The sequence below is a fragment of the Lissotriton vulgaris genome, chromosome 10 (genome assembly GCF_964263255.1).
Source record: "Lissotriton vulgaris chromosome 10, aLisVul1.2, whole genome shotgun sequence".
Taxonomy (NCBI): Eukaryota; Metazoa; Chordata; class Amphibia; order Caudata; family Salamandridae; genus Lissotriton; species Lissotriton vulgaris.
The window spans coordinates 7,146,249-7,163,473 of NC_141698.1; the positions used below are offsets into that span (position 1 = coordinate 7,146,249).

The window sequence follows — 17,225 nt, forward strand, 5'->3', positions numbered from 1 at the left end:
TGGCATCATTGCAGGTTTAATGTGCTGAGAAGTTTGATATCCAGCTTCTTAGTCTTCAGTGAAGCCATCATGGTGCTGTGGAGTTCTAAATGACAACCTCCCAGCACCATATACTCTTAATGGCATCACTGTCCTTACAGTGCCCAGGAATGGCCCTGGGTACTGTAGGGGCACAGGGCTCATGCACCTGTGCCCTTACCTCTGGCATAGGGCACCCAGCAAGAGGGGTGACTGAAGTATGCCATGGCAGTGGGTTCTGGGGGCATGGCACACAGGGATGTGTGCCATGTCGACTCTTGTTTTAGTTCTGTACTTAGGCACTCAGCCTGCAAAGGCAGTGAGTGGGTGCCAGGGTACAGAGGTCTTCTCTGGTCACCATGCCCTGGGTACCTAGGGTACCATTTACTAGAGGGTGGCAGGTGGCAAGAGATGCCAATTGGGTTTTCTTGTTTCAGCATCGTTTTAGGGAAGGAATGAACACAGGCCCTGGGTACCTGGTTGGCAGGAACCCAGGGCACACTCAGTCAAAGCACATCAGCAGTTCAGAAAAAAAGTGGGGGCATACCAATGCAAGAAAGATGGCATTTTCTCTCACCCACCCCAGAACAGGGACCTATTGGTCTCTGCCCTTGCCCTACCTGTAACACCCCTAAAGAAAACAAGTTACTTACCTGTAACTTTAGTTCTCCAGTATTGGAAGCTTTCATAGATTCACATGCCCGAATCATTCCCCGTCGTCAAGACAGGAGTCTCCGGTATATAAAAAAGCAATGCTTAGTAGTAGAGCAAACTGAAAAGAGGCCTAGGCCCATTTTCCTTTTGCAACCCATAGCCTTTGTTATGTAAAAAAGGCCCAAACTTTACCCTGAACCAATCAGAGCTCCTCAATCTCTAGCACACACCTGATAACCTTCTGTCCCTCAGATTTTCACGCACTTGTGCATAAAGAACACTTGTGGTGCTAAATCCAAGGTGAGCCTCTCAGGGGAGGAGGGTGGGTGCATGTGAATCTATGAAAGCTTCCAATACTGGAGAACTAAAGTTACAGATAAGTAACTTGTTTTCTTACTCCAGTATTGGAACTTTCATAGATTCACATGCCTGAATCAGAATTGTAGGAGAGTAGGGTCTGCAATTCTATGGTCACCCAGATTTTTTTGCTTCACTGGTTTACGACTTTCCCTGGCTGTGGGCCTGCTGATCAGACCCACAGCCTAGCTGTTCTCTCTCTAAATTGACAACCATGTACTTTAGGTGCAGTAACCAATTGGTATTGGGTCACTCTTGTAAGTCGTTGTACAGTGTACCATAGGTACCCAGGGCATAAGTGCACCTAAGGCCTCCAAGGAGCTGCAGCACGTATTGTGCCACCCCTGGATGGCCATCCAAACAGACAACTGGCTGGTAACACAGCTGGGGCAAGGTGGTGTTATCACCCTTTGCTTTAGATATAGTATACCTATATCTAACCCTAAAATGGACACATATCTTCCTATAAGTCACACCTATGGCAGGCCTTAACAATCCAGGAGGCAGAGTGCTTGGAATTATGTGAGATGGTGCTCTAGCATGAGCTGAGCCTGTCTGCAGTTTCGGAACCAAGTCCTTTAGCTGTTTCCATGATAACGCTATACCATATACTCTTAAGTGCATTATAATCCTCGCGGTTATTGCTAACTTTGGCATAGCATTATCCAAACATGTCGAGTAAGGTGTCATACGAATTGGAATACTACCCCCTCGCCAGTTCAGGCGATGGGGGTAGCATTCCACCCTTCTAGAGGGACACGACATGTACGTAACTGTGAACCCCGGTTAAAGTTAGCTCGAGCCTCAGCATCACAGAATGGATGCTGCCACCACAGACACAAGTCTGACCTCCTGCTGCTGGGAGTCCTTCCAGCGAGGGAGGCCTGGACAAAGGGTTTCCTGCCTTGGGAGGTGCTAGCACCACCCCAGACAGGATTTTGTGTATTTAGGTAGGCCAGGCTGATAGGAATAAGACATGCCTGGGGTACACAATGTGTCACTGTGCATACACTGGTTCAAACCAGTTGCTGGGGAACTCCAGCTCTGGCGCGAAACCGGACAAAGGATAGGGGGTGTAACCACCCCCCTTCCTGGTCCCACCCATAGGAGGGACCTAGTCATAGTACAGCCCCCTTTAGCCGGATAAAGGTAGGAGCTGGTCCCATTACAAACTAGATTATCCTGCTTTCAAACTCTACAAAGAAGAAACTCTGGACTTCGATGTTCTGCTCCACAGAAGACTGAAGAAATCTCCCATGTGGCTAAGGAGTGATCACCCCGCACAAGCAGGCACCATCAAGCGTCCTAGCAGTTCACTTTGTCATCCTTCCTGCCAGAACCAGACTTCAGAGCCCGACGAGATCCGGACTTCCAGACCTCTCCGACCTCTACCTACATCTGCAGCACAGCTGAGATCCGTGGGTGCGACGAGACACGTGGGACCAGCCATCTTGGAGAAACTGCACTTCGCTTCCAGCACAACTTCAGAGGCCTCTTCGAGAAAGTGCTTTGGGGATTGAGAAGCCCCAGCCCCGAGCAGCTCGTGCACAGAAAATAAGCCCTCCAGCATCCACGAGATCTGCGCGGGCCCTTTTGCTTGATTGCTGCTCAACACGTTGTCAGGTCACTTGCCAGCTGGCTAGTGACCTCCTAGACGACGATCCACGAAATCTACACAGCTGGTCTGGTTGCTCCAGACCGGCCCTTGCTTCCCTGCAAAGGATAAGCACCCCGGACCCTCCTGGTCCGCACCAGACGTCTTTTCCACTCACCGCGTGGGTTGCCTTTGCCAAGGCCTGTTGACGCCGAATCCGGAACCAACACCGCCGACAGCGAGAGCCTGCGTGGGACAGCTCGTGCCTCCATCCTGGTCGTCGAAGACACCACCTGGTCCACGTGGCTGTAGAGTCAAGCGGCCACTCTTCACTTGATCGCGACAACAGCATCTGGTTCCTTCCTGGTTCCACTCCGGTCACTGGCTAGTGACTGAACATTGTCCCCTCTGCTTTCAGGTCTCCATCTTCCTCGATGCACCCTTGGATCGCTCCGGACATCATCTTCCTGGTCTCCTGCAGCATCTTTCTTCAAGGCTCCATAGACTCGAACGCGGAAACCCGACACACTTTCACACCTATGCACCCGCAGCCCGTGGGTGAGGTAACGAGAGCATTTAGGTGCTCAAAGGTAGATTGACTCTCCTAGTGTCCAGGTATCCTGTCGTTTTAGTCGTAACCAGTCAGAACTGTTCGTACTCACCTTTGTCGTAACTTGTACTGTCCATTGACTTTGTCCCGCATCTCGCGTGTGAGTTCACACTCTGCACACGCGTTCCGTGGGCCTCCTGCTCCTTACCTAAGGTTAGGGTAGTGTTGTCCCAGCGATCCTACAGCCTCTGGACAGCTCCATTCCTTCTATCGATTTCCTTATACCATTTACTTAGTATATGGTTTGACGTGCCTCTAGGGCACCATTGTAATTTGTGCAACTTAACGTATTTTTCTTAAGAGTCTTGTCATGTGCTTAGCCCTCTGATCTCATAAAGAGTTCAGAGGTGTTTTGTTAGTAATAAATATCTTGTTTATTTTCATAACAACCTGTGTGGTGTCCTTTCATTTGGTATTCAAGGGGTTATATGTGGTAAAACAGCTGGCTTCACATGCCAAAAGAGTTTAGCCTAAGACTGCTTTGTCCACGCTACCACTAGGATAGCTGGTCTATAAGGTTGACTTACAACCAATCACCATTAGGGTTGTTTGGACTGATACAAGGTGATCACTAGAATTAGTGAGCATCATATATCAGGCCAACTTCTCACACCAACACGTTAAAACAATTCAATTGATAATATACAAAAGTAGCACAAATATGGAAAATATGGATAGGCCCGGGTGGCCCCTGAAACCATATACTAAAGAAGTGGTATAAGTACCACGAGTCAAAAGGAAGTAAGGCCTAGGGCCTTGGGAATCGCTTGGCCTACGCTGGACTAACACAGATCAGGAACTAGGAGGCCCACAGGATCTGGTTTGCAGTGCGCAAAGTTAGAAGCAGTTCACATTGGAATCAATGGATGCGTAAAAGTTAAAAAGGTGAAGGTAGGAAGTCTTCCGGTCAGTCTAGGACTTAACCCTTTGGAATCTGGACACTAGGAGTGTTAAACTACTCGGAGGCACCGGAGTGCCAGCGTTATCTCACCCGCAGGAAGCGTTTGCAGTAGTGCCAAAGTGTGTCGGGATTCTGCAGGAGTTCAGATGGAGCCTTGGAGTGTTGATGCTGCAGGCGACCTGATGTGAAGAGTTCCGGTGGATCCAAGGGTGGATCTGAAGAGGTGAAGACCTGAAAGCAGAGGGGACAATGTTCACAGTCACTAGCCAGTGACCGGCGTGGCACCAGGAAGGAACCAGGTGTTGTCGGGCGCCAACAGGTCATCTCGTGAAGCTGGTCTCTTCAGCAGCGTGGAGTAGGCGACGATGACGACGACCAGGAGTCACTCGCGAGCTGTCCCACGTAGGCTCTAGTTGATAGCGGAGTCGGCTTCTTGATCGGAGCAAACAGGCCTTGGCTAATGCAAGCCACGCATGAAACAGAGAAGGTTTCTCACTCTAACCAGCAAGGTCAGAGGGGTTGCTGCTTTTGGGAGCAGCAAGGGCCAGTCTGGAGCAACCAGACCAGCAGTGGAAAGTTGTCATTTGGTTGCCAAAATGGCCACTAGCCAACGGACTAGTAACCGGATAGGCGCGTTGAATGGAACAAAGCAGAAGGGCCCCACGCAGATCTCGTGAGAGCTGGAGGGCTGGTCCTTGGTGCAAATGTAGCTCAGTGGTGGGGCTTCTCAAGACCCCAAGCAGCGCGATGAGGGTGCCTCAGGGGCTGCGCAGTCAGCTTCTCATGGACGTTTCAAGAGGTCCGGTCCCACGTCTCAGGTCGCCTCCACTCGTCTCAGCTTAGCAGGGACTGTGGATCGGGCTGTTAGATGTCTGGGAGTCTGGTTCTTGTCAGGCTCTGGGCTCGGGCTCCGGCAGGAGGCGGCGGAAAAGCAGTCGATGGCTGGATGGTGCCTGTGTTCACAGGGTGGCCACTCCTTGGCCACAAGGGAGATTCTTCAGTCTTCTGAGCAGCAGAACGTCGAAGGTCCAGAGTTTCTTCTTCTTGTAGTCGAATTTCAGGGTAATCTGCCGTCTTGGGACTCAGCTCCTACTTTTAAACTAATTCTAGGGTCTGGACTACCGACTAGGTCCCTCCTATGGGTGGGACCAGGAAGGGGGGTGGTTACACCCCCTTTCCTTTGTCCAGTTTCGTGCCAGAGCTGGGGCTGGAGTGCCCAAGCACCAGTTTGAACTGGCCTATGCACGGGGACACCTTGTGTGCCCCGGGCATGTCTGATTCTATTCAGCCCTACCTAACCAGATACACAAAATCCTGTCTGGGGTGGTGCTGGCACCTCCCAAGGCAGGAAACCCTTTGTCCAAAACTCCCTCGCTTAAAGGACTCCCAGCAGCAGGAGGTCAGACTTGCGTCTGTGGTGGCAGCATCCATTTTGTGATGCTGAGTCTCTGTTTAACTTTAACCGGGGTTCAGGTTCTGGACATGTCGTGTCCCTCTAGAAGGGTGGAATGCTACCCACGTCGCCAGAATTGGCGAGGGGGTAGTATTCCAATTTGTATGACACCTTACATGACATTTTTTGATAATGTCAAACCAGAGTTATCATTTGACCGCGAGGTTCATAATGCACTTAAGAGTATATGGTATGACGCTGTCAGGAAACAGCTAAAGGACATGGTTCCGAAAGCTGCAGACAGGCTCAGCTCATGCTAGAGCACCATCTCACATATAACCAAGCACTCTGCCTCCAGGATTGATAAGGCCTGCCATAGGAGTGACTTATAGGTTACTGTGTGTCCTTGTGTGAGAAGGTGGCCTGATATGCAGTGCTCACTATTCTAGTGAACACTATGTATCAGTCCAGCAACCCTTATTGATGATTGGTTGTAAGTCAACCTTATAGACCAGCTATCCTAGTAGCATGGATACGAGCAGTCTAAGGCTAAAGACTCGAGAGGGCGTGTTAAGCCAGCTGTTTACCACACATATACCCCTTGAATACCCAGTGAAAGGACACCACACAAGTGTTATGAAAATAAACAAGATATTTATTAAGAATCACAACAGCCCTGTACTCTTTATGAGGACAGGGTACTAAGCACAAAACTCTTACGAAAATACTTAAGTTAGCACAGTATATACAAATGCCCGAGGGGCACGGAAAACCATATACTCTGAAAGTGGAATGCGAAATTACTAGCAGGTAAGTACAGTACTAATAGGCTTTGGAATCGCTAGGACTTGACTATAGAATCGTTAGATTACTTCTAGGAGACCCAGGGGACTCGGGTGCAGAGTGTGCACTCTCACGCGTGATGCGGGACAAAGTCTATGGTAGCTAGATTTCACAGAGTTAGTGTTCTCGGGCGAACCCGACCTGGTAGGAGGAAAACGAAAGTGGATTCTGACCCTTGGATAGTGAGGCTATGCTGGGGCACCGAAATGCCGAAGTTACCTAGCCCAGGGGCTGCAGCTGCATATGTCTCAAAAGACGTCGGGAATCCTCGTAGACGGACCAGGAGCCTGGAAGAAAGATGCTGGCAGGCGACCAGTGAAGAGAGTTCGAAGTGATCCAAGCCTGGATCTTGAAGATAGATGACACCTGAAAGCAGAGGGGACCAAGTTCGTGACTACTAGCCAGTAGTCAGGTGGCACCAGGAGGGCACCGGATGGTAGTCACCTCGACTAGGTGAGTGGGCGACGCTGTGCTCTGCAGATCTCACGGACCAGGAGGCGTTGTCGGCGACCAGGATGGAGGAGCGAGCTGTCCCACGATGGATGAAGCTGTCGGCGTCGCTGGACCCAGGATTGGGCAACAAAGCCTTGGCAAATTCAAGCCCAAGCGGTGGACTCAAAATGGCGTCTGGAGTGGACCAGGAGGGTCCGGGGTGCTTCTCTTGAAGAAGGAAGCAAGGGCCAGTCTGGAGCAACCAGACCAGCAGCAGTGATGCCGTCGGGCGTCGTTCAGAAGGCCACAAGCCAGCGGGCTAGTAGCCAAACAACGCGGTGAGCAGCAAAAAGCAGAAGGGCCCCACGCAGATCGTGGAGATGCTGGAGGGCTGATCTTCGGTGCTGGAGCTGCTCAGGGTCGGGGCTTCTCGGACCCCAAAGCACTCACCAGAGGAACACTCGGCGGGCTCGTTGTGAAGAAGTCATGCAGTCTTGGCGATCGTCGGTCCCTCGAGGTCTCGTCGCACTCACGGTTCTCAGCTTGGCTGTAGAGGTGAGTAGAGGTCAGAGGTGCCAGGGAAGCCGGGTCTCGTCGAGCTGTGTCGTCGTATTCCTGAGGAAGGACTTGCAGCAGACCGCAGTGTTCTTGATGGTGCCTGCGGATGCAGGGTGACTACTCCTTAGCCACAAGGGAGAATCTTGAAGAAGAAATCTTGATGTTCTTTCGCAGAAAGTCGTGTCTTGATTCCAAAGATGATCTAATTTGAACAGGGGGCCCGCTCCTATCTTTATACTAAGAAAAGGGGCTGACCCGGTGACTAGGTCCTGCCTATGGGTGGGACTAGGAGGGGGGTGGTTACACCCCTCTCCCATGCCGGACTTTCCCCAGGCCAGGGGCTGGTGTGCCCCTGGAACTGGTTCTGACCGGCCTATGCGTAGTGAGCACCGGGGTGCCACTCAGCAGTCACCTTCCTGTAAAGCCCTGCCTACCCAGGATACACAAAACCCTGTCTGGGACGGTGCTAGCACCGCCCTTGACAGGAAACCCTTTGTCCAGGCTCCCCTCGCTGGAAGGACTCCCAGCTGCAGGGGGTCAGACTCGTGTCTGTGGTGGCAGCATCCATTTTGTGGAGCTGAGGCTTCGTTTAACTTTAACCGGGGTTCACAGTTACATACATGTCGTGTCCCTCTAGGAGGGTGGAATGCTAACCCCGTCGCCAGAATTGGCGAGGGGTTAGTATTCCAATTCGTCAGACACCTTACTCGACATGTTTTGATAAAGCAATACCAAAGATAGCATTTAACCGCGAGGATTATAATGCACTTAAGAGTTTTTGGTATGCGTTATCATGGAACAGCTATTAGGACTTGGTTCCGCAAGCTACAAACGGGCTCAGCTCATGCCAGAGCACCATTTCACACGATTCCAAGCACTCTGCCTTCAGGATTGTCAAGGCCTGCCATAGGAGTGACTGATAGGAATCTGTGTGTCCATTTTTAGGGTTAGATATAGGTATACTATATCTACAGCAAAGGGTGATTACACGACTTTGCCCCCGCTGTCATGCAGCCAGTTGTGTCAAATTTAGGAGGCCAGCCAGGGGTGGCATAATACATGCTTCAGCCCCTGGTAGGCCCTGGGTGCACCTATGCCCTGAGTAACAGGGTCTGATAAGGTGGCCCAGTGCCAATTGGAAATGTACCTAAGGTACATGGAATCCATTTTACAGAGAGAGCAGTAGGCCTGGGGTCCTGATTGGCAGGGTCCCAGGTCGACTGTCAAAAACCAGCTAAAACACAGGGCAAAAAGTTGGGGGCAACCATAGTCAGGAGGTACCTTCCTACACCTTGTATAGGTTAGATATAGAGATACTATACCTAAAGCAAAGGGTAATTACACCACCTTGCCCCAGCTGAGTGATCAGCCAGTTGTGTCAAATAGTAAGGCCAGGCCAGGGGTGGCACAATACGTGCTGCAGTCCCTGGTAGACCTTGGATGCACCTATGCCCTGGGTACCTAGGGTACAATGTACAGGGGCTCACAAGGTGATCCATGTTCCAATTGGTATGTACCTAGAGTACATGGAGTCCATTTTAACAGAGAGAGTAGAGGGCCTGGGGTCCTGAATAACAGGGTCCCAGGTCAACTAAGTAGAAAACCAGCTAAACACTAGACAAAAAGGTGGGGGTAACCATAGTCAGATGTCCATCTTCCTACACCCATCAGCAGAGGCTCTGCTGCAACCAAACCCCTGGTGCCATCCAGGAAGCTCCGGACCAGCCCACTCTGCACCCGCCGAGCCCAGCCTGTGCCCAAGTGATCCAAGACCATGAGGACGCCCCCACGGCGGCTGGGATCCGAAGTCCAGTGCCCAAAGGCCTTCTTGGACCACCCAGACGCCTGCAGACTCAGAACCAGGCCCCCCCCCCCCCCCCCCCAACCGCGACCAGCCGAGGGTAAGCTTTTCCGAGACCCAAAGACACTCCAGGACCCGGCGCCCTGCAACCCCCTGTGCCTTCCTTTGGGGTACCTACGTGTGCTCCAACATCCCAACGTACCTCTCGGAGTGGTGGTCGCCCCTGAAGAGTCTCCGTCCCAGAGTCTGCAGCCTTTGTTCACCTTTTACCTTTCCCATTGAATAACATTGAGCGCCCGACGGCTCAAAAGCACCCTGCACCCAGCCGCCCGAATGCCTCTGGCCGTGCAACCTTTGCCCTATCCTGCTTCCCCATTTGCCCTGATCAAGTGACCAGGAGCCCAGCTCCCACAGCTGCGTGGCCTGCTAGCCAGCAGCCAACAACCGGAGGCCTCCTTTACTCGTTGGATAACATTGGGCCTAACTACCTCTGCACCCGGCCACCCCTGTGCCGCTGAGGGTGAACCCACTGTACCTACCTGACCCTGGGGAACCCCTGAGTCTATGCCTAGAACCTTAACTTCACCAGTCGAGTACTCACCTGGAAACTGACGACGCACTTACCTGCCATTGGGTAACTGACTGGTTTGACTCGAAAAAACTTCCAAGTGTCTACTTTTGAAAACTTAAAATATTCATCTAAAATCAATCGAATTCCGAAGTACTCACCTGTGCTCAGGAGAGAAGCCAGTACTGTACCTTGTAGCCCAGTACTGAACCGCAAAAGTAATCCTTACCGGGTTTACTAGTAATCTGTATTTTCTCCATAGGAATCCATTGTCTGCTTTTCTGTGAAATTTCTTCTGTCTAATTTTGAAAACTTGAAATATTCTTTGAAAATCATACAAAATACTGAAACATAATTACTTACCTGTTTTAAGTAGAGACGCCAGTGCTGAAGCCAGGAGCCCAGCACTGGATTCCAAAAGTAACAAGTTCGTACTTTACCTGTAACCTGAATTTTCTCCCATTGGATAACATTGCCAGATTTTCATTGGAAAGTTTCTAAGTGTGAACTTTTAAAACTGCTTTCTGTTCCTGAAAAATCACTACAATAGCTAAAACGATTTTAACAAATTGGTTTCAGCTTAGACCCCAGGACTGAATCTAGGATCCAGTCCTGGAACTACCAAAGTAATCTTCAAAGTAATCAACTGTACTTATATGATGCAAACCCATTGAGCTCAATGCTATAGTGTTTAGAATTGTGTTGCCTACTGCAACCCCTGTACATATTGTGTTCACAAAGTTTATTGCCTCCTTGCAAAGTGATTACATGAGATCACTCATATCGAGAAAAGTATATTTTTATGCCTGTTTGTTCTAAAAATAAAACTATATCTTTTGATATAAAAACAATTGGCCTGGAGTTCAGTCCTTAAGTGTGTGAATCCTTTTGCTGACTGAGTGTGTACAACAAATGTTTTACACTGTCCCCTGGTGCTGCCTTACTGCTCGACCAAGCTACCACTTTGGAGAGTAAGGTCAGCCCTGACTTTAACCTCTGTTATACCTCTGGGGTTGGTGGACTCTATACACACTGTACCTTATTCTAGTCCAGTATATATAGAGCCACTTTCTCACAACAAGTTACTTGCCTTTGGTAACGCCTTGTCTGGTAGACACAATAGCTAGCCGCTGATTCATTAGTGACCCGCCCATCCTCCCTGCTCACAAAAAAATCTTTTTCATCCAGTCTGACGCCTGGCGGAATTCAAAGAGAAGGTATCTAGGGCTAGATGTCTGTATCAGATAAAGTCAAAGCAGAACTTTTTATTTCAAGAAACGCTGCACTTGGCACTGAAGTGGAACTCCATGGTAATCACTAGACAAACATCAATTTGCATCTGGAAATCGAAGCACTCCACAGCAAAAGGCTTCTGTAATACGGAAGAGGGAAAGATCTTAGCTCTACAGCACAATAAATGAACAGCCTGACACTGCTGTGCCTTCTGAGACCGTGAAGCTTCTAGATTGCCCAAAGGGCGAGTGCTAACCCATTTCAACATAAACTGAAAGGTTAGTCATTAATGTTTTATTTCCATTGTATTGTTATATTTAGGTTGGCTTCTCAGCCAAATTGTGTTCTACTACTTGCACACATGGAGGGAAAGTTAAATCTAGCTGAGAAGTATCCATTAAGTGTCACATTTGTATAAGCAATGTGCGTCAGTCACTGACACAGCACTTGTGGCAAGCCAGCTGCTGAGGGAACAATTACCTCGTAAGAAACAGGAGTCCTTTGAAATTTTCAATGGAGGTGAGTGAGAAGCTCTGAATGTTTGATACCATCTAAGAACGTAGGACTGGCTTTGGTTGACAAGCAAATGAAAACAGTTCATTAGCAACACATGCTTATCTCACTCTGCCTTTAAGATACGGATTCTAACCTAGATGGGTTGCAGGTTTACCTGCCAGGGGGTCTTCCTCTTCGCTGCTTGTTGAAGGGAGGGGTTCTTCCAGTATTCCCCTAGGATCCGTCCCCAATATGGTAGAATCTTGTGTAGTAGGGAGCTCGGACGATGACACTGTAAAAGAACTGAGAGAGACGAGGAGAGAGGGGGAAGCTTTAACTTTTAGGTAATCAAACAGGCTACAATTTACAAAATGTATCTTACCAAAGTCTCTGAATACAACCAGTCTCCACTCCTTTGTAAAATCAAAAAAGGATAAAAGCCAAAACTACAATACATGGTCAGCTATGCCCTTCCACCGCAACCCTCATTCACTTATTGCACAGCTTTCTGCTGTAAACCGACCCGTTGGCTGCAGGGAGGATTAAAAGTCTAGGTAGGTTTGACTTTGGAATGTACTACAAAACGATGACGCACTTCACAGATTGAGACCAGTGGAATACAAAACGTAGGCAGGCAAAAGAAATACGAAGAGGGTCGACAGATTTTCTCAGCCATCCATGAACTCCTGTCTCAACAGTATGCAATTAAGTGCCAAGGGAACCTGTATTCAGAACCCCATGCCTCAGTCACAGACAAGCCAAAGACAATAATTTGCTCAATGCATTATTGATCTATTTGCCAAGTAAGTCCTTCTACCTAAAATATGGACTTACTAGCGCCACTCCATGTGTAGTTTGAATAAGAAGCCACGACTGCTGTGGCACCCAAAAATAAAATTTCGCAGATAATACACTCAAAAAGGCCCTTTTCTCATTATAGCGTGCACATATGCCTACTTACCTCACTTCTACTTGGGGCGAAGGATCTGGTTGGCCCTCACTTTCAGATGGTGCTTCGTTATCTTGGAGGACAGAGACATTGGCAGTATCTGCTCCCAGCTGCTCAGTGCTTACATGTCCTGTGTTTTCTCCACCCCCTTCATCCAGCGTGCCGGAAGCTAAGCTACTGGTGTCCATAGGTGAGCCCTCCAACTGGCTGCTGACAGCAGTCAGGGCATCGGAATCTTCAGCTCGCTCTGGTGACAATGAGGCTAAAGGAGGCAATAGAGATGGGCAATACATTATGTATGGAATGAGAGGATGAGAAAAGAAAACGTTACTGTGAGAAGCTGGCTTGGTCTACTGTGTACACTTACACCAATACAGACAACCCTAACGCACAAGTTACTTACCTTCAGTAACAATATATCTGTAAGATACAGTAGTTAGTGTTCGATTCCTTACCTTGGAATATCGTCATACTGGATCCGGAAAGTTTTGCGTAGCAGTACCCCTGCGCGTCGGTAGGCGTCGTCTGCGACTCCGCGTCAGTCGTCGTGATGACGTCGGAGTACTTAGTGCCCTCGCGCGCGGACGTCAGTTCTTGTACATAGCTTTCCGCGCCAGGAATGCAGAGCCATGCCAGAGACAGACACTGGTGCCATGAAACTAGGGCCATGAAAGGGAGATACCTTAACCCTAGATATTGGTTCGCAGAACGGGGAGGATGGGTGGGGCGGTAAGGAATCGAACACAAACTACTGCTTCTTACAAATATATCGTTACCGAAGGTAAGTAACTTGTGAATCTGAAATTAACAGGTTAGTGTGAGATTCCTTACCTTAGAATACCCCAGCAATACCAACCCCAGTGGTGGGTTTGCAAACCAAGATCACACCAGAAAGTCCTGGAGAATGGAACTTCAGAAAAAGCCATCTGTCCGGACTTAACTGTCTAGGCAGTAGTGCTTAGCAAACGTGTGCAGCGAGGCCAACGTAGCTGCCTGACAGATGTCCTGCAATGGGACTCCCCGACCCAGGGCAGTAGTAGCCTCCGTGGCCCGAGTGGAATGGGCCCTCAGCCCAACAGGAGGCTCCTTTTTCGCCAAGGGGTAACAGACCTTGATGCACAAGACGACCTACCGAGAGATGGTCCGCGTGTGCACCGCCCGTCCCTTCTTAGCGCCCACGTAACCAAAGAGCTGGCGTGTGCGGTCCAGATAGCATAAGAGCGCACGTTTTGGGTCCAGACGGTGGAGCCTCTCAGCCTTGAGGGATGCGGAGGCGGAAAGAAGGTGGGCAAGGTGATAGACTGCCCGATATGAAAGGCTGTAATCACCTTGGGCAGGAAAGAAGGACGAGTTCTCAGAACAACTTTGTCCGGATGGACAGAGAGGAAAGGAAGTTTAGAAGATAGAGACTGGCGCTCACTCACTCTCCTGGCAGAGTTGATGGCAACCAGGAACGCAGACTTAAGAGTCAGAAGACAAAGAGGGCGGAGCGCACATCAAATAGGTTAGAACAAGGTTCAAGTCCCACCGAGGCATCCCGAAAGGAACACGTGTGTGATGCCTTTAAGAAATCTATTTACAACAGGGGACTTGAAAAGAGAAGGCTGATCAGGAAGCCTCAAGAAGGCGGAAATGGCAGAGAGGTAGCCTTTGATAGTGCCCAGAGCAGAGCCCTGCTGGGCAAGAGAAAGAAGAAAGGAGAACCTCAGGAAGGGGGGCAGAGTGTGGATCCACAGCCTTTGCTGTGCACGATTGCCATAGATGTGTTCCACCTGCAGCGTATACCGATTTTGTGGAGGGACGCCTGGCTGTCAGAATCACGTCACAGACTTCAGGAGGCAAGTCAAATGGCCTCTACTGTCGCCGCTCAATCTCCACGCATGTAGGTGGAGACTGTCCAGGTTCAGGTGGAGGACCGTCCCCTGCTGCTGCGACAGAAGGTCCTCCCGAAGAGGCAGACGAATCGGGGGATCGACTGACATGCTGAGTAGCTCGGGATACCAGTATCTTCATGCCCAGTCTGGAGCCACAAGGATGACTTGGCCCCGGTCGCACCTGATCTTCAGCACTCTGGGCAGAAGTGGTATAGGCGGAAAGGCGTACAACAGACCGCAACTCCTCACACGACGAAAAGCTTCTCAGAGCGAGTGCTGACTTGGAAATTCCAACGCGCAGAACTGATGACATTGCGCGTTCTCTTCTGTGGCGAATAGATCTAACCAAGGCTCTCCCCACTGCGGAGAGGCCTTGCGCCACGTCAGAGTTCAGACACCATTCGTGATCCATCATGCACCCGCGGCTGAGTTCATCCGCCCTGCCGTTCAGGGAACCTGCCAGGTGTTGAACCACTAGGGTGACACCCTGGTGTTCCAGCCATTGCCAGAGGCCCACCACGCCCTGTTTGTTGCAGTACCACATGATAGTGGTGTGTTCCGTGAACAACTGCACTACACTTCCCTGGACAGAGGGAAGGAATGCTTTCAGTGCAAGCCCTATCGCCCGCAGCTCCAGAAGGTTGATATGGAGCCGGGACTCCACCCGAGACAAGAGACCTCTGATCTCCGCCTCTCCCATGTGGGCCCCCCAGCGCAGGAGGGACGCATCTGTCGCTGAACCAATCGCGGTCCGTGAGCCACCACTGCAGTTGTCTCGCAGTGCCCTCTGAGATCAAGACGTGGTCGGACAGGTTGCCCTGATGCTGGGTCCACTGAAACTTCAGGTCCCACTGCAGAGCCTGCATCTGCCACCTGGCGTGATGAACCAGAAGGATGCAGGAGGCCATCAGCCCCATAAGCCGCAGCGTCAACCTGACCAAGACCCAGGATAAAGGCTGAAACATCGGAATCAGAGCCTGAATATCCTGAACCCGCTTTTCGGGAGGATAAACCCGAAACAGCGCCGAGTCTAGAACAGCTCTGATGAAGAGGAGCTTCTGAGAGGGGCACAGGTGTGACTTCGGCACATTGATGGAGAACGCCAGCAGGTGCAGGAGGTCGGCCTTAGTCTGGAGGTGGTTAACTACTGTCTGGGGCGAGCCCGCCTTCAACAACCAGTCGTTGAGATATGGGAAGACTGAAACCCCTGATCTGAGCAGATGAGCTGCGACCACCGCCATCCCCTTCGTGAACACCCGAGGGGCACTGGTAAGGCCAAAGGGGAGCACGGTAAACTGAAAATGCTCGTGGCCTACCGTGAATCGCAGGTAACGCCAATGGGCCGGCAGGACGGTGTAGGAGAGTAGGGTCTGCAATCCTATGATCACCCAGATTTTTTGCTTTTGTTTCACTGGTTTACGACTTTCTCTGGCTGTGGGCCTGCTAATCAGATCCACAGCCTAGCTGTTCTCTCACTAAATTACAACGTGTACCTTAGGTGCAATTGCCGATTGGTACTGGGCCACCTTATCAGACCCTGTAACTCAGGGCATAGGTGTACCCAGGGCCTACCAGGGGCTGAAGCATGTATTATGCCACCCCTGGCTGGCCATCTAAATCTGACACAACTGGCTGCACGACAGCTGGGGCAAGGTGGTGTAATCACCCTTTGCTTTAGATATAGTATACCTATATCTAGGCTGTCCTGTTTTCAGTTTCTATTTTTGGTAAATTCTGGTGGGGTTTTTTCAGTGTTTTCAATATTTAAAAAAATAGTTGTTATCAGTGGTTACACATTTTCACGCCACTAAAAACAACAGAAAAAGTGTTTTTCCGGTGTTTAAGGAATGTTTTGCTTTTATCACTGCTTGCTTTCTGCACTGAAAGAACATGGTATATAGAGAGTGTACGAATAGTGTATATGAGGTACAAAGAGATTTTTGCAAATTAATCTTATTGTAGTACACCATACAATACTTCTTCAGTGAGCCTTTGGTCATGTGCACTTGCGCTTTTCTTCCCATGTAAACTTTTGTGAAAAGGCCCTCTCAGCATTCATAGCCCCTTGGGCTGAGAACCGTCAGTTGGGATGACTCTTTCCTTGATGCCACATAAAGCACAAAATGATAAATATTTGCATTTTAGTTCCTGGGCATAAGAAAACAGTGCACCAGAATGGACTAAGAAGTCAATAGCATCCCTCATTAACTCTGAATATTGTAAAGATGCTTTCAGTATGCCATCTAACAAGTGGTAAGGATCTCTTCACTTCAGCTCGGGTATCAATTTTGACAGGTCATCACACAATTTTTTTTTATACATAGCTGAATCACTGCAAATACAAACAATATCACTCTAATCTTTGTTGAACTTGGAAAGAACCTTTTTTGCAGAGCAGAACAAGTGACACTGCGTTCCATGTTTTCCAAAAGTCTGGTGTCACGTCTTCACCACTATCCTAGATGCTTGTGATATATATATACTTGCCACTATACCTTGCATTTAATGTTTAATGCCTGAGGTGTTGGCAATTCACCTACTATCAATACTGACCCACTAGAAACTATGGTCTGATGTATTAGGGGTTTTTACCCATTCTCTGTGGGTAAATGTGATGACACATATTAGGAAAGATTTTTATGAAACTAGCCATTTTACCTATCAGTGAAAGAATCAAATGCAGCCAAAATTTCAAATATTAGTTTGATATGTCCTGATTCTCTACAGCTTATAAAATAATTAAACTAGACCTAAAACATGAAACTAAACCCTGCATCTTTAGACCAAAGGCCATAAAACTGAAAAAAAGTGAAAGGAAGAAGAAACAATATTTTAGTGGCATCCCTAAAGAACAAAACTCAAGCAGGATAATGTTAGCCAGTCATTCTTACTGCTAGCTTCTACAACAAAGTTACATCTTATTGACCCCTTCAGTAAGAACAAAA

General features: G+C 49.3%; 1 protein-coding gene across 2 annotated transcripts in view; it reads right to left on the reverse strand.

Moving 5' to 3' along the window:
* The window catches only part of HUWE1 (HECT, UBA and WWE domain containing E3 ubiquitin protein ligase 1), a 1,800,886-nt gene that overhangs the window by 466,805 nt on the left and 1,316,856 nt on the right, over nucleotides 1-17,225 (reverse strand). The window contains exons 60-61 of one of the 2 annotated variants that reach the window (XM_086940169.1): nucleotides 12,419-12,668; nucleotides 11,612-11,760 (exon numbers count right to left, since the gene is read on the reverse strand). In XM_086940169.1, the coding sequence (XP_086796295.1) occupies nucleotides 11,612-11,760; nucleotides 12,419-12,668 (399 nt within the window). The remainder of the gene's footprint in view (nucleotides 1-11,611; nucleotides 11,761-12,418; nucleotides 12,669-17,225) is intronic. The other variant, XM_086940170.1, reaches the window with a different exon arrangement.